The 17875-nt window shown below is 33.1% G+C and overlaps 2 protein-coding genes across 2 annotated transcripts; both read left to right on the top strand.

Moving 5' to 3' along the window:
• The first annotated feature begins 66 nt into the window (after positions 1–66).
• Positions 67–6410, top strand: LOC123717426 (pancreatic lipase-related protein 2-like). The gene is made up of 4 exons (XM_045673412.1): positions 67–196; positions 5021–5254; positions 5611–5953; positions 6254–6410. The coding sequence occupies exons 1-4, from the start codon at positions 67–69 to the stop codon at positions 6312–6314; spliced, it is 768 nt and encodes a 255-aa protein (XP_045529368.1). The 3' UTR covers positions 6315–6410.
• A 7642-nt stretch (positions 6411–14052) lies between these two features.
• LOC123717505 (endothelial lipase-like) lies at positions 14053–17875 on the top strand. Its single transcript, XM_045673518.1, has 6 exons — positions 14053–14164; positions 14595–14664; positions 15262–15410; positions 16229–16474; positions 16741–17083; positions 17805–17875. The coding sequence occupies exons 1-6, from the start codon at positions 14125–14127 to the stop codon at positions 17848–17850; spliced, it is 894 nt and encodes a 297-aa protein (XP_045529474.1). The 5' UTR covers positions 14053–14124; the 3' UTR covers positions 17851–17875.

The raw sequence follows: 17875 nt of genomic DNA, 5'->3' as shown, positions 1-17875 counted from the left end.
CTTCTTATTCTTCGCCAAGCTGTTCTACGCTGGCCACTCCCGTCCATTCTCTGATATTGCGGAGCCATGAGTTCCTCCTTCTGCCAGCACGTCTTTTCCCTCGACCTTGCCCATAATGATGACTTGAAGAAGTCAGTACCGTTCGTGTCGAAGCACATGTCCCAAGTAATTTATCTTCTTCTTTTTAATGCTCAAAGTGAGTTCTCGGGATCGTTTGGCGCGCATAAGAACTTTTCATTCGTGGCTCTATGTATCCAGCTTATCCTCAGCATTCTCCGGTAACACCACATTTCAAAGGCGCCGAGTTTCTTAATGGTTGCCTCCTTCAAGGTCCAAACTTCACAACCATATATTACAACCGGCCAGATGTAACATTGAAGCATCCTACTTCGGAGGTGTAAACTGATGTCTTTGTTGCAGAGTACCTTTCTCATTTGGTTGAAGGATTAACGACCAATTTCTATTCGGGTCTTCACTTTAATTTTAGATTCCCATGCCTCAGTCACCCATGTGTCTAGGTACTTGTATTTAGTGACTCTCTCCAAAATAGCACCTGCCACCGAGATTGTTGGGTTCAAGTATTCTTTTCTAAAAACCACCATAAACATGGTTTTGGCGAGGTTTATTGCTATCTTCTGGTTCATGTGTTACTTTAGTTTAATCGTAGTGTATAGTCATCTCTTTGAATGACTGTTGACCTGTTACCACAGACTTCTAAAGATCTTTTATAGGCACCAAATCATCGTGAGGAGATGGTATTACCTGTAAAATGCAATACTGTGATGAGGCAAACAAACTTAATACATATTATTATTAAATATAAATAGGTATTAAATAAATTAACTATTGTTTAAATTTCTATTGCGCAGTTTAGAGTTGAGTTGCAGTTTGTTACAAATTATAAATTGTGCTTATGTTATAGTCTCGGCACGTAACTTGGTCAGATTATGCATGGTGAACAAAATTTCATCGCGCTCATATTTTTAATAGGAAAAAACCTTAAAGTCACTTATAGTATTTGTACTGTATCGGTACTGGGCAACTTATTTGTGGTTCATTTAAAAGCTTATTCAATAAAGTGTTATCTAATTGCACCCTTTTAATTTCACTAATATTTCTCTTTTGTACACAAGTCAGTTTTTAGCAACATAATCTATATTGAGAGATTTAATTTTAGAAGGTACCTATGGAATTTAGATAAATCAACGATATGGTTAGACTCATTAAATAAATGTTTGATAAAGGACCTTTAGTCAAGAAAAATTTACGGAAAAAGTTTATTAAGGTTTACCTCCTGTATGTTTAAATCGAAACTAAATCTAGGCTTAACTCCTGCACGTATGAGATAGGATATTATCCTACGATTTAGTGGACCCGGTGCTCCATAAAACGGTACTAAGTAAACAGAAATTATTCCTGATATGCAATGCCTATTGTTCTCGGATATTAATTTTTTTACAATTCTCTTTTATTTAATATTTACTAAATTGAAACAAAATATATGTTCCGAGTTTTATAAGCTTTCCAGCAAGCATGGTATTACTATAAAATATGACGTAAAAATTACTGACATTCCTTGGTTAAGGAATTCCAATTGTATAACTGCAACCTACGGATCCTGAATACAACGCCTGAGAACTTATACCCGAACTAAATCTCGTCTGCCCGAGTATAGAAGACATTGAATACAAAAGGTTGAAATGGCATAAAATTTTCCATAAATTATTAAAATGAATCAGCTCAAAAATTAATTTAACGTAACATTTCAACGAGCAAGTATTAGTACTAATTAAAACCCCTTTTCTTTTACAATAGAATGTAGTAAACATTCTTATTATATACTTATCCTATTTTAAATTTACACTTTAAATACCTTTTTGAGATCAGCGCCATCTATAGTACATTGTATACAACTTGTTACATTTTAGTTAGTTTTTATTTTATTCCAACTTCCGCATGTATTTCAGTATATTTAATTATAACTACTGACCTTTTAATGAAGACTTTATAAATATATTCATCTAATATTTTGTTACAAATTCTAAATGTCGTCTAAATTATAAAACATAAAATCGACTTGACTTCAAAAGGAAATGATAATCAGATGTCAAGTCTGACAGTTGACGATTGATCACGTTAATACATACATTAAAATCTAAATATTATACTGGGTAATGCTTTAAGTATCTGTTAAAGTTTTTTTTAAATACGCCATCTACTTTGTTGATGTGTAAATATCATGACTTTTAAATAGTAGTTATTTTATTGTAGGCGAATGCCGCTATGGCGTTGATTTCTGAATTGTAACTTTTGATATTGCAAAAGCTATCAATTTACTTTTCATGAACCTGTACATTTGCTGGGGGAAAAAATTGAATTTGGGACAAACGCATCTCTCTGCGTTATGCATAATTTTCTAGCCGTAACTAGTTTTATCAGCTATTTATATTCCCATGAAATCGAAACCAAAAACCTCCGTTGTACTTGTAAAAGGTCAAAACATTCCTCTTAATTTTACTTATTTATTTAAAAATCAGTACCACATAGCGTTGGGTCCGTTGGGTCCTTGGCGACTCGGCGCTCATCGACTAGGTGGACTAATAACGACATCATCAAGGAGCTTGTCTCCCACTGGATACAGAAAGGCCTGTGCAACGCGTAGGTGCTGGAGGATAATGGAGAAGGACTACGTCCAAAATGGATTAAATAAAGAGGATGATGTTGATTTATTAATACGTTACCAATATCAACTCGTATAATCATTAAATTTCGTTGTTAAAAATTACTAATCAGTTAAAAATCGACTACTAATGTTGTGTGTTTTTGGAGGAACGTGAACGATGAAATAACAACTTATGTTATACAGTACACTCAGTTTTCTAGAAACGACATAAAACGATCATACTGTATTGTTATTAGAACAGAAACCAAACCAACCTAGGAGTCCAAGCACCTCTCTTTCCAATTCTTCGCGATTTTAACGGATTGAAGAGTGCTTATCCGCAGCTATTCGGTAGTAGCGGTAGTAGCTGATCGGTTATAGAGAGCGCATTGTTGGGTGCCTATCTCGAACCTAATTATTTGTTTTTTTGATTATTTTTGTTTATTTCTATTAGTTTTTCTACTTTACCAAAAATTTCTGTTAATGTTATTTTGTGCTTTTTTTATTTTTAATTTTCTTTGAAACACTTATGTTTAATTCAATTATACATTTTAGATGAAAGATTTTGTAAAATATGCAGTAGATTTAGTACTATTTATGATGTGGTAAACTTTAATAAATAAATAAACAGTGCAAGATGTCTGAAGTTGTGTCTTATAGAATAACAATAAATTGTATAGTATGATGTCTTTATTAAATTGTATAGGTAATGCACAATGAAAATCGGTTCAGTAGACTTCTTAGAAATTAAACAAAAGTAATAGTAATAAATAAAATATAAAAATAAAATTATAGATGCCTACCTAAGCCACCTAAGGTTTGCAGACGACTTGGTTCTCTTATCTGAAACAGGAAAAGAAATCTAAACTAGAACCAGACAGACAGATAGACATATACCTGGGTAAACAAATAAGCTTACACCACAATAATAATGATCAAGAACTAGAACGTAGGACACAGCTTACCTGGAACAAATACTGTACAATGAAGGACATATTCAAACGCAGCATGCCGATCAAAGTTAAAACTAAAGTACTAAACTCGTGCCTAATACGGTGCCGTACGTATGCTCGCCAAACATGGAAATTTAACAAATAATAAAATAATTGCATGTCAGCGGGGTAAAGAACGCAGTATTCTGAACATTAGAAAGATTCAAAAAATAAGCCACACCAAAATTAGAAACATAACCAAGGTAAGGAATGGATTAGAACACGCTCAGTCATTAAAATAGAGGTGGGCTGGTGTGGCGCGTCTACGTGACAAGAGATGGACGAAAACGGTGACCACATGGGCGGGTCCACAGGGAAAAAGAAAGAGAGGTAGACCTGTGGCTATCTGGGAAGACGACATTATAAAAATAGCTGGTTCCAGCTGGATTCAAGTAGCCCAATCTAGAGAGGACTGGCTATCTTTGGAGGAGGCCTTCACCTACAGAGGAGTCCTTACATAATGAAGAATAATAGTTTAATAGTAAAGTTAAGAAAAAACTAACACAAATAAATTTAGAATACAAACTTGCAAGCTAATACTTGTATGTAATCAACATACAATTATTAGTTTTGTTAGTAGTAGTGTTATTATTAGTTTTTTATTAGATTACAATTATTAGATTTACTAACTTAATCTAACTTCTTGTTTTATAAGTAAGAATTAAAAGGCTTTTTTATTTTTAATAGTAATCAATTATGTTTGATAACTCTCAATTAGCTCTTTGCCTCAGACTTTGCCGCCCTTCACTCGATTCCATATGTTTAGCGTCTAAATTTGATTTTCGGAAATAAACAATTTAAAAGAAATGTGTACTTTGCCTATTCATTTGGTTTTAATATATCACAAAAACACCTATTATTATATTCTTATTTATTTATTTTGTAAACATGACATATATTAACTATTTAGGCAATAGGATAGGACTAGTTTATCCCCGTAACTTTTTAATATATCAAAATAAAACTTTTGTATAAATTAAACATTTTAATGTTTGCATAATTCTTAAACGCCGTATTAAAAACCTGTAATTTACCACTAATTATACATGTTTAGAGTTGTCCAATAGAATACCAATTAATTATGTCAAATGCCTAATACATACCTGTGTACATCGTTGACCTATATTGCGATACAATTGGCCTCATTCAAGTATCGAGATGTCAGATTTCCATTTGCTTTCGTGACAGGCAATGTGAGCTCTTGACGCTAAGAGCCTTGAGGGCGTCTCTAATTAGAGATTAATTGAATAAGGGAGCGAAAAGGCTTTGCTACTAACGTGTTAAAACAGAGGGAAGTAATAATTTTAACGCAACGCAGCCGCGAACTAGTTATTACTAATTATTTACTAAAAGTAATTATTAACAGTCGAAGAAGCCAACGTTATTATAGTGGACTGGTCGCAATATTCACTGCAAAGTTATGAGAACGCTGTCAAAGCAGTTCCCAGTGTTGGTACCTACTTAGCAGATATGATTCAAGCCCTTCTGACAGCTAACGTTACAACCCTGGAGCAGGTTCATTTAGTCGGCTTTGATCTTGGGGCACATGTGGTGGGATATGCTGGGAGAACACTGAACGGCGAAGTTGCGAGAATCACTGGTATGTAGAAGAGAAATCAGTCCCCATAAATATGTAAAAGGAATAAGAAAGAACGTAAGTTGCTTGGAGTCCAAAATAACATAACAAGATTCGACTGGTACTTTATCGATTTGTATTACTTTGTAGTAGTTCCAGTAATGCTAGGCTACTACATATTTTCTAGAGTTGAGTTCCTTAATTACATTATTAAAGAAGTCATGTTTTATATATTTCAGCATATACTTCTCCTGTATTAGACGGTAAAAATATATCTCTTAGACTGCATAATATAAGTAGTAAGAATACTACTGTGAAAAGGAACTATTCAAACATATCTACCCAGGCCGACTACAGTTTATCAAGTTATCTATTTTCAGGCTTAGATCCAGTACGAAGAAGCTGGGGAGAGAACACCCCCCGCCTGAACATAGAGGATGCGAAATACGTAGAGGTCATTCATACCGACACTGGTGGTGTATTCCCCAATGGGATTGGAACTCCTTTGGGCCACGCTGACTTTTATCCTAATGGTGGAGGGAGCCAGCCTGGCTGTCTTCTCCATAGGCCGTGTTGTCATAATCGCGCCTGGGAATATTTCGCGGCCTCTATCACACACGGCCATTTACAAGGAAACCAATGTTCGTCATTACTCCAAATGAACTTGAACAGATGTCGTGGTTTTCTTCACCCAATGGGCAACAACGGTTTGTCAAAACTTGGGTAAGTACATAGAAAGTTTAATTAGATTTTTTGAATTCTATTACTTAAATACTTTTGAGTTTAACTTGTATCTTCATATAAAACTTTAAAAAAACGCAATTAATAATGTTAATATAAACTATAATTGTTGTTACTATGGTGTCATTAATAAGTGTATAAAATATAGAAAGTGTTAAAACGTTTTGAAGGTCACGACGACAAATGATAAGGACTAAGCGTTCAACAGCTATATTTATTAATAATTATTATTTATGAATTTATTTATTTTATAAAATAATTATGATATTATTTTCTTTACAGAAGCGGAATTTATCGTCTAAATACTAAAGGAACGTATCCTTATTTATTGACTTGGTTTTAATTCGACTAAGCTCCATCACTCTTCTCAAATAATGTTACGATAAAACAACTATTAAGATAAGATATTAAGATTTGTAAAATATTAGCTATTATTTTAGTATTTAAATAAATAAAGTATTATTCCAAATTTAACACTATTATTTATACATAGCGCATAATATACCACGAAATAATTACAACCTTCACAGTGAATGAAATATTAATAAATTGATATAATTCATCTGGCTAAGTAACACAATTTCTTTACCTAAACTACTTCTTTACTTTACCCTAAACTTTCGATACATAAGGCATATCCCTGAGAATACAATCAGTACATACATAGAATCGCACTATTGAAGTGTTTACAACATCTTGACATCAGGCGCGTCATCTGGGCTCAGCTGGGCTCGTCGAGGATGCTCCGTTTAACAATACACCTTCAAACCTTCCAAGCCATATTTTTACTAATTTTAGTCACGTTATATTTTACTTGGGATGTGTAGTATATACATAGTATAAATATAGCCTTTATTCTCTGACAGTTGATTATGAAAAAAATATTATCATTTTATTTGCAGTCAGTTTTTAGTCAAATGGCCTTAATTCAAAGGTCTCCCCGTATTTTGGCCTATTCTGCTCTATCTTGGCTAGCCTGCTCCAACGTTTGGCTAACCACCTGCCCATATTTTTAATTGACGTCCCTACTTCCTTTTGCCTTCTCTTGGATACCATCCTAATACATATTTTGTCCATTTCTCTTTTTTGATTTTTGTAGAACGTCATTTACTTTTGTCTTTTTCCGTATTTTTGTAGTCATCCTGTCGCGTAATTTTATGTTTAGTATATGTGTGGGCCTGGGTATCCGGAAGCTATATCCAGGATGCTTCCTTCCCTAGGTGAAATAATATGCGCTGGTTCGGCTGTCGCGTAAAAAAAACAGTAAATAAACCCGTTCACATACATAGGTTCGGAAAACTTATTGTAATTTAATAGTAACTTTGTACAACACTCAGTTGTTATAAAATGATTTTGGGAGCCTTGTCTGTCTATAAGACAACGCAAAATATGCCACGCGTATCAAAAGTACATACGCGGGCAGTACCTAGTAAAACCGTTGACGGTTGTTATGTCAAAGTATCTTCGTTCTACAATAAACATAAAGAAATCGGCGCGTGAATGTTATTAGGTTCGTCTAAGGAGCCAGATGTGACACGCGCACAACGCGACTCAATGGTTCGAGCGTTTGATCGGAGTCCATCGATAACAGGTTCGAACGGTTTCGCCTGTTTTTCAAATAAACTGGGATTTGACGAAAAATGCAGCGATGTATTGTGCGTATTGGAAGTGTAAGTTTTACAACTTAATTGGTGGTTTTATGTTTTACGCTTAAACATTTTACGCAATAATTCAGTTTTTTAATGATATTGAATCGTTCTTTTGCATTTAATTTTAAAAGTCTGGACAACTGTATAACTGATCGTGAATTTTACTATAACATAAAGGACGTTTTGAATTAGTTTGAACAGAAATAGAAGTTACAAAAGATTTATGCTTTTGGAATATTTATTATTCGCCGGTTTTATCATAGTAGAATTTGTTCGTTCTATTGTCATGCTTCTCTGATTGACACCGATTTAGCGCGAACAGTATACTTCTCTATATGTTTCCTTGGAAAACTATTAGTTTTCACCGTAACTGACTAAGATTGACAGCCATAATTTAGACAGGAGAGCACGCATGTGTTCTGTATCATAACATTCGCATTTGCTTGTTTCCGTCATTGGCATTGTGTTATTTTTAAATATTTGTTTTAGTGGCGTATTCGTTTACGACCTATTTATTTAAAAATTTCTAAGCATTACTTTCCTCTGACGACTTGAATATTCATCCTTTATAGATATGAAACCACTTCTTATATGGAAATTGTATTCGTTTTTACAACAAAAATTAGAGAATTTTCACTAAATAAATTCAAAGCCCTCGTAAAACATAAATTAATAAATAAAGCTTTTCATAAATTTGACGAATACTTTAAGTATCTCGTCGTATGTTCTTCTAACAAGTTCTTCTTGCCCGCTCTACACACTTGACTTGCGAACTGTTAATAATAATAATAATATGCCTTTATTCCACATCTTTGACATACATTTGATTAAAAAAAGATAAATTTACAGTTTTAACTAAGATGCGGACCCTGTCCGGGAGAAGGCCTCCTCTAACTTTTTATTTTGTGCCATCGTCATCCAATTTCTACTAGCTATCCTCTCGATTCCGTAGGCCCATCACTCTATTAGTCTACCTTTGTTCCTTTTTCCTTTCGGACCCGTCCCTTCGGTTACTGCTCTAGACCATCTGTCATCTGTACAACGGGCTACGGGGCCTGCCCATCTCCATTTAAGTTTAAGGGCACACTCCTCTTCTGATACGAAATTTTGGTCCAAGTCGGTCCAGTTTTACTTTACTGGTACTCTTCTTATATATGTCTTTAATAATGTTGATGTATATGACTGGTATGCCTTGATATGAAAGCGCCTGACAAATACTTTCATGTGAGATACAGTCAATTGCTTTAGTATAATCAATGAATGCTAGATATATGGGCTAGTTAAATTCTTGATGCTTTTCTACTATAAGATCTACCGTTTGTATATAATAAGTCGTTGAATATCCTGCCCGAAATCCAGCTTGCTGTTTAGGTTGGTGCTTTTCTATAACTATAGCTATTCTTTTTTCTAGACATATTGCAAACAGTTTGTTCAAATTTGGTAGAAGACTGATAGGGCGGTAATTACCAATGTCTGATGTACTTTTTTTATACAACAAAACTATATGAGATTCCCCCAAATTTTGGGAATTTCTTGATTTTTCAATATCTTGTTGATTAATGTGGTTATCAAGCTTATAAGGATATTTTTTCCAATTATTAAGGCTTCATTTGGGATACTGTCAGGACCTGGACTTCTGTCATTCTTCAGTTTATTTTATTGGTTAGAATTTCATTGGAATCGAAGGGTGACACTGGTGGAGTTTGTTGTAAGTCATGTTTGAAGTAGCCTTGCGCTCCATCCAGATTGTCCTCAGAGGTCACGATAAAAGTGTGATGCTATATTTATTATGTAATTTCGAGATTTAAGTTTGTCTGAGTATCTCTGGGATTTTAAAGTGTGAATCCATTTTTTCCTTGCTAAGTTCTTTGAAGGCTTTCATTTCAAAATTTGCGATTATATCCTTTCTGTATTTTATATGGTCGTATTTTATCACTTTATTTGTAAACTTATATAAAGCGGACAGTTCTGTCTTTTCTTCTTTGGTCTTGGATGGTTTTGATTGCAGTATATAACGTTTTTTTATTAGTTGTTTTATCTCATCCGAAATAATTTCTGGTTTTGTTTTCTTTATAGTCACGCTTGCCAAACTTTGTTTTATAGCCGTTTCAATCTTTATGTAGAATGAGTCTATGCGAACTGGTAGTAAATGTAAATTTACTATTAATTTAACTTCTTTTCTGACATTCATTCATGACACATTCATTGTTTAGTATTATGAATAAGTTATTTTGAGTTTGAGTTTGATCGTATGTATATTGGCAGGCAGGTAAAGCACGTGTGGCTTTTTGACCTTATTGATCATAAACACGAGAACTACAACCTAGAACTAAAGGATATAAAATAGGAGGCTTACTACATAACTACGCACAGTAAATCATAAAAAGGTGTAGTTTTAACTTACAAGTATTGCTAAAACATATATAAAGGCGTTTGTAAAATATTTATTTACTCCTATAATAAATTTACTAGCAAGATAATGTCTTAGAGTCAGTATAATAGTTATAGTAAAGTATTAATAATAACTAAATCGTAAAGATTGCAAAGAAGGAACCTGCCTGGCTAAATATTTCTTACATTAACGCCATATAACCCGACGTAAAGAAACATATCAACAAAACAACTTACAGAATCTGCTTCATCAAGAGGTTTCACCATATATACCCAGCATACATATAAAAAGATAGTTATTACGCCTTAGAGCCGTTCGTAATCCAATACGATAAGTACGCATTTACAGTAGAAGGCTTCTTCCTAATACTCGAGCTGGTCACTGACTTCAGCCCAGTAGGCAGTATGAGACCTACTATTTAGAGGCATACAATTAATTTAAATACTTTTAAATTATAGAATTATAATTTCGATTATAAAATATATGGTAAGCTGATTTCAGAAAATTAAGGATGACTTTTCAAATGCTCTAAACTGTTCACTACTACCGGGACACGCGTCGTTCGTCTGAAAATAAATTTAGAAGTGTCAAAAACATTTGGACACAGTTACTAAGTTTAATGTGCTTCGGGTATTTTGATTTATTCGCCTCCTGGTTTTTTACCTTTGAACACAATACACGTGAATCTAACAAATAACACTTAATTCAGAGTCCGCCATAGCAGTTTTGCTTGTTGGGTTTTTGCGCAGTAGATGGCACGATATAAGTGTATAAATCCCTGAAATTATAATCTGAGATACAAATCAAATAATAGACTAGCAATGTTCATATAAAAATAAATATACCGACAATTCTAGCTATAGTAGAATGGCGTGACTGATAAGGAGAAGTACATGATATGATTTAATCTAAAGAAATATATAAAACAATCTTGATCTTTTATATTGTATTTCCGCTAAAATTTATTTCGCTTCAATATAATTTAAAAAAAAATTAGTTTTTTATAACGTTAACAACAATTTTATATTTATAGCAACAAATTCCTTAATGAAAGGGAAGATGAGACAAATTTTTTAGGATGGCTTGCTTGTTACTAAATAAAAAACGCTAATATTGTGAGCTGTCTTTTCTTAATATATTAGTATATTTTAAACATATATTTTTAAGACTACCCCTGATCTAGGTATATGTAATAAAAATTTAATAGAAATTTATAAATCTTTAGTGCGGCATCCCAACCATTATAAAATTTGCGACGTTGCCGCACTTGAATTCAACCATTCCTATTAAATGATTGGCACCTTGTTAGGCGCCAGTGCGTAGGACAGACTATTATAGTGATATCGATAGGCTGTTTTCTTAACATTTCGAATTATTAAGTAATAATTTATTTATATCTTGATATAGGTTATGACATCCATCGTCAAAATTTGTGATTACCACAAGAGTTACGCAAGTTACTCACCGGTACATAACGGAAGTCCTCATTCCATATGCAAAACCCACATTGACTGCTCTTGAGGATGAACTGCTTTATTTTTGAACAACAATATCCCGCACCGATTTGGTGAGGTGGAAGTGTATATCCAAGTTGGGATCGATCGTTTAGATCGGCTAGCTCGAAGTCCTCAACTCACTCCAATTGAGCATGTCTGAGATGTTCTAAAGAGATTTGTAGGATCACTGCAACCACTTTAAAGAGCTAATTCATCAGAGTGCAAAAAAGATTATTTACACAAATGTCAACGTATTCCTCAAAATGTTATTAAATCATCGCGGAAAGCATGACCAGAAGGAACCAAGCTGTGATTTTGGCAAGAGGAGGTGATACTCGTTATTAGGTGTTTACATTGGTAACTTTATTTCGTTTTAAAAAAGTTAAATAATCTTATTGCCGACGTCTTCTTTACGTTTGGCCGTGTACGTCGGTTTAAAATAATTCATTAAAAAAAATTAAAAAATTCGCAGAATTAACTTCACGCATATTAATTAACACGATTATGAGTATACAGACTACGTCAGATATTTAAATTTCATTTATTTAACTGAAATCGACAGTAGGACGTAAATTTCCTCAAGGTTAATATATACGATTGAATAAAGTCAAATAATCGAATTAATTAATCAATTCGTTATATAAATATTATTATGTTTTATTCAAGCCCCCTTAAGAATAAAGTTCATCGTACATTTCTAGATAATAAATAATATCATATTTTGATAATCGTTATTATCACACAGATATCTGTTTACAATCGGTTGTCAATTGCCAAAAGATATTTATTCCGACCACTGTCATGTCGAGAGAGTGTATAATTAGTGTGTAATTTAGTGCTCTGTGCATTGAGTACAAAACATATGACTATATTTTTCATAGGAATAGATTTTCAATGTATATGTTTTATAATTATTAATGAATTTGATGAAAAAATCGTTTTGTATTTGAAACTGAGTGACTCAATCTGGCGGCCAATCAAATATTTATCATACTTTATTAGTATTATAAAATTTAGTTCTTATCTTTAATATTACTTCGTATCTGTTCTAATATGACGCATTAGTAATTTTCCGGTGTAAACAATTCATTTATTTTTAATTTTATAGTAACATAACCTTCAGTATTATGTGGTATAATTTTAATGTTTTTTATTTAAATCATATTTAATATTTTAAGCATTGTCACTTATCGATGGGTTCATATGGGGTTGACCCTCTCTCTATTAACGGCGAGAGAGCCGATGGCAGACCATGCTAAGAGCTCCTGGTGAATTTTCAGACTTGAATTCGTGTATGCGTTGATATTAATAACTTAATTCTATCCTCAACGCCACGCTTCGGCTGATAGGGACTAAACATTTTTATATTAAATTATTACTTATTATATTATACAATCGCAAGATCCGTACGTTATAGGTATACCAAAACAAATAAATATTGCATATCGTTATAAAATGGGTAGAATCTATATGGCCAAGAGATTTTTTTTACTGTCCTATTAGAGGTGAGATTCTGAAATGAGATTTAACGTCTGACTCAAACATCAAAAATTTATTGGATTTTGACATACGGAAGACATAGTTCCCGCTATGTACCGTTTCTGAATTTCATCCTTTGAGTCATGAAATCTCTAAATATTAAAAAGTTTGTTCTTAAATAATATTTTCGATAATATCATCGAAGTTAGGTAAGCACCTTTCAATACTTCTTGTATTGAGTGTTTCAAAGTAGTATGTTGCTATATTTATAATACTTACTTTTATGCTAAGTATTCAACAATCACAGTAACAAGGATTAGATAAATTATTGATGTTGGAAGGGTCGCCGCTTCTACACCCGCCACATTTGACACATACGAAAAATCTATGAAATATTATAATTTCAATTTAGTTTTAAAGCACAGTATATGTATTTGTCTATGCATCTCATTATCTGTGGGTCGATCTCGATCTTGACGTTTCTCACGAACTTTTTAAATTTCTATTTTTAACATCCTTTTATCTAGTATAGTCTTTTGTTAACATAGCTTGTACACATTCAAATTATAAGTTTATAATAATACAAATAGCTTAAATCCGGTTAAAAAATTGTTATCTTTCGATTCTTTTATCTGTTTTGTACTTTTTCACAATTTTATAACATTGTTTCTCTTCATTTGGTTTGCCGAGAAGGAAACATTTATCGACGCGCATCTTGTTTTTTGTTGTTCCCTTGTCTCAAATTGTATTAACATCACAAATTTCAAATTAAGAAGATCTTTATAAATTTGTTATGTTCAAAGTTTGCTAAAATTAAAAGAAATTTTTAGATACATCTTTAACTGTACAACACTATAGGAAAATTATTTACGAAATAATCAAGGTCTGATAATGCGCTGTCGTGAAGGACAATAAACTTTTATTTGTATTCAAATCAGACTTAATAATTAATTTTATTTGATTTTATATCAATCATATCAGATTATCAGTCTAATCAATCTATTGATGAAAAGACGCCGCTTTTTACGGGATATTTTTTTTAACGGTCACTTTTTTATCAATTTTATCAAATTATTTAAGTATTTAAATGCGTCCCTACTAAACATAATATAGTATTGCATTGATAACTTTTAAGACATGTTGTTCAAGGTGCTAGTACTGTGCCTTGCTGTGGCGGGTAAGTTGATATTTTTTAAAATAATTTACTTTGATCTTTGAAATCATCTTTCAGTTTCAGTAATTAAAAATGTTTCAGTGGACCAATTTGGTTGCAAATTTGACAACACTTAACTTTAGCAATTTATCACAAGTTTATGTTTATTACTAGTTAGCTCCAATGCTCCATTTTAAGTATGTATTTCTGTAATAAATAAATAAGTATCGTACTCGATTGTCACTTTCTATTAAGTTGGCTTTACGCTGGAACGAACAGAGACAAGATATGGGTTTGTTAATTAATTATGCAGATTTAGTTTTGACGAAGGCTATTATATTTCTAATATACTTTAGATAAATTTACGACATTGAACAGCAGTATTCAATGTCGTAAATCGTCGTGTTACTGCTAAAATATTTCGTATATTTTTAATAATGTGTCTTGTTTCCAGGGAGCAGTGGAGCGTATGAAAGCATTAAACCATCTAACGGAAGATTGAACGCATACTACGCGTATACCAGGTAACGTTTTAATTTATTTAATGGCAACATTAAGGTAATAACTTCAAACTAGACTAAATGACCATAGGGTGAGATTCAGAACACTGTCGCGAATTATGGCACATGTCGAAGTCCACTTCATTCAAACTGAAGAGCATACGAATTACGTATATGTTTTAACTGAATATATGTGTATAAATAACATAATATAAGTTCTCTATAGAGTTCTTAACTTTTCAATTGATTGTTTCTTGCAGTTTCACATGGTATTAATATGATTTTATCTAATTTTGCAATAAATGCATTATTATTTTGTTATATCACAGATTAGAATCAAAGTTTTCACTCTAATTATGCCAAAAACAAAAGAAAGATTTAGCTAAGTTTGACAAGAACAATGTTTCTGAATATGATTATGTTAGTCTAGTTGACTTGGCTTAGTCCGGAGTTTGACCGTCTTACAATAACGTCTCTTAAATCTCAGCCATATATATAGTTCAACCTTTCCGCTCTCAGGACGGGTGGGGGGTAATTGTGCATCTATTATGTGTCGTATAGTTTTAAATTAAACATAATAACATATTGTATACATAAAAATATATACAAAACTTTTCTTAGAGATAACATACGTAATCTTGAGAGATTCAATGGAACGGTCCAGTCTATTGGAGAAACTTCATTAGCCGGCACGCGTAATGTCACAACCATCATAATCCATGGTCACGAGGGAACTGCTTTTACCAGTCTAAATCCTACTGTTAAAGATGGTAAGTGTTGACAAAAATATAATCGCAATATTAAGAATATGTACTAGAAATACGTTGTTGTTTAAAGCAAGCTTTTATATGAAAATTTAAAGGTCCATGGGATACGGCAGCTGCGTTTTTGACCTCTCCAAAAGATGCTTTGCCCTCTGATAAAAATATATTTTAACGCAAATTAAGTTCGGTGGCGCTTGTTGTATAGAGTTGTATAAATAAATCTCTTTGTAAATAGCTAAGTATCAACTGACTTTAATGCTTTAAAATAAGAGCTTATAACTGACACAAAATTAGGAGTAGAGGGGTTGTGACCCTAACAAAGACAAACTTGGCTTACCTAAGGACGCATAAATCTAAATGACACTTATGTTATTGGGCATTATTGGAAACGAAAATGTTCAAATACAATTTATAAGTATGGTAAAAACTAAAGAGATATAGATAAGCCAATATAGAGCTATTGGCTTCAAGTGTACGATGGTTGTTTACATTTGGTTAACGCTTCTAATTATTACCTAAATTATATATATATATATATGTAACTTAACTAAAGTTAGGTTACATAACTCGCATGGCAACTTATTTCTTGAGATAAAAACTTTCTAGAACATGTGTTAAGTTTAGAGGTCAGGAATTAGTGACAAACACAAATACATTTTCACATTTCTATACCAATTAATAGTTTTCCTTATAGCTAGGTATGATCAACTTTCTATGGCTTATAACCCCACAGCGAAGGCCTAGCAAATACCCAATAAAGTCAGTTTGGGCTAATTTTATAGCCACAAAAGCTTCTGCGTATTAAATTAATTTTGATTTTCCAGCGATGCTCACTGCTTTCGATACAAATGTCATTGTTGTGGACTGGTCTCAATACTCTCTACAGAGTTATTCGAATGCTGTAAGTGCCGTGCCTAGTATTGGTACTGCTGTGGCTGAACTTATTAGTAATCTCGTAGAAGCAAACATTACCACTCTCAGCGACGTCCATTTGGTCGGATTCAATCTTGGAGCGCACATTGCCGGATACGCAGGAAGAACCCTGAACGGTGAAGTTGCAAGAATCACAGGTAATGCCTATTTCCAACATATTATTGGTGTATTAAAATTATTTTTATTTATTTGCACTACATATAATTGAATACATTCCGTATTTTCTGTTGTTTCTATTTATCTCAAAATTTATTGATTAATTTTGAAGTGTTAAATATTTGTTTAATTTTAAATAATTTACCAGACTTGTGTTAATTAATATTTTGTTATATTTAAATATTATATGTATATTAAAATACTATTGAATCGATCAATTTGGGAACTAACAATAAGCACGCTTCAGGTCTGGACCCTTCACGTGATCAATGGGGAGCAAATTCCCGGCGACTTTCTTCAAGGGACGCGCTGTACGTGGAAGTTATTCACACTGATGCTTTCGGCCTCTTTCCGAGGGGTATCGCAGATGCCATTGGTCATGTAGACATCTACCCCAATGGTGGGGATGGTCAACCAGGATGTATTCTATCAGGACCTTGTAGCCACAACCGTGCCTGGGAACTGTTTGCCGCATCGCTGACAAACACCCACCTCAGGGCTAACCAATGTTCAAATTTGTCTGATATGAGATGGAATACCTGTAGGGGATTCCTAATTCCCTTGGGCACGAATGATCTTTTTAAACTTGGGTAAGCATCACAATTACTATGGTTATAATTTATTACAGCTCTAAGGGTTGTTTAGTTAATACAGTGCAATCAAACTGATTTAGTTTTAAAAGGAGGCATATTGATTATGGCTATCTAGGTATGATCAACTAGTCTATCTTAATCAGTGATTTAAGAGCCAGAAAATGTTGTGTAAGGTGTATAAGACGTGATAAATATATCTACTCTTTGTTTGTTTACGTTTAATCCAACATACATTACAATAACAGCGGCGCTACAATCTGTAGATCTTGGCCTTCTGTATCAGTTTCATGATCATTTTATAGGTAGCTAGATCTGCTTACTGTTCCTGACACATGCCGTCGAATTTAAGGTCTAAGGCATGCCATTTCACTACGTTTTTCATCACCGACAAGCAAATAAATTACCCACGTATATAGTAAGTTCATCCGCTGTGATTCGAAGGCACGACATCAGAGTTTAGAGGCCCACGCTCAAGCCAGTACCATCACTGCACATACATTATATCGACAGTAATATTGATTGAATATAAGGATCGACAAACAAACGACTTTATGACAAAGACAATTTGATTATCTGATCACGATTTTATTAAGCATTAATGTTAATTAAAGTACTTAAGTTCGTGATATTATCTATGTTAAACTGCGTCGTATTGTTAGTTGACGTAAAGTTAAAGATGCTGTTATTTTTAATTTTAACATTAATTAAATTATTTCAGAACTGGAATATTCCGTGTAAACACCAAGAGGAACTACCCTTTCTAGATCGAATAAAATATATGACCGACTA

This window comes from Pieris brassicae, chromosome 12, assembly GCF_905147105.1.
Source record: "Pieris brassicae chromosome 12, ilPieBrab1.1, whole genome shotgun sequence".
In the NCBI taxonomy this organism is placed as follows: Eukaryota; Metazoa; Arthropoda; class Insecta; order Lepidoptera; family Pieridae; genus Pieris; species Pieris brassicae.
This window is presented reverse-complemented; position numbering and strand designations above follow the sequence as displayed.

What these genes read in the sequence shown, in the direction of transcription:
- LOC123717426 (XM_045673412.1), top strand. Translation starts at nt 67, where the DNA reads ATGAGTTCCTCCTTCTGCCAGCACGTCTTTTCCCTCGACCTTGCCCAT. An exon ending in TCTTCTTTTTAATGCTCAAA is followed by an intron (nt 197 to 5,020) that starts GTGAGTTCTCGG and finishes AATTATTAACAG; the next exon opens with TCGAAGAAGCCAACGTTATT. An exon ending in CGAAGTTGCGAGAATCACTG is followed by an intron (nt 5,255 to 5,610) that starts GTATGTAGAAGA and finishes ATCTATTTTCAG; the next exon opens with GCTTAGATCCAGTACGAAGA.
- LOC123717505 (XM_045673518.1), top strand. Translation starts at nt 14,125, where the DNA reads ATGTTGTTCAAGGTGCTAGTACTGTGCCTTGCTGTGGCGG. An exon ending in ACTGTGCCTTGCTGTGGCGG is followed by an intron (nt 14,165 to 14,594) that starts GTAAGTTGATAT and finishes TCTTGTTTCCAG; the next exon opens with GGAGCAGTGGAGCGTATGAA. An exon ending in TGAAGTTGCAAGAATCACAG is followed by an intron (nt 16,475 to 16,740) that starts GTAATGCCTATT and finishes AGCACGCTTCAG; the next exon opens with GTCTGGACCCTTCACGTGAT.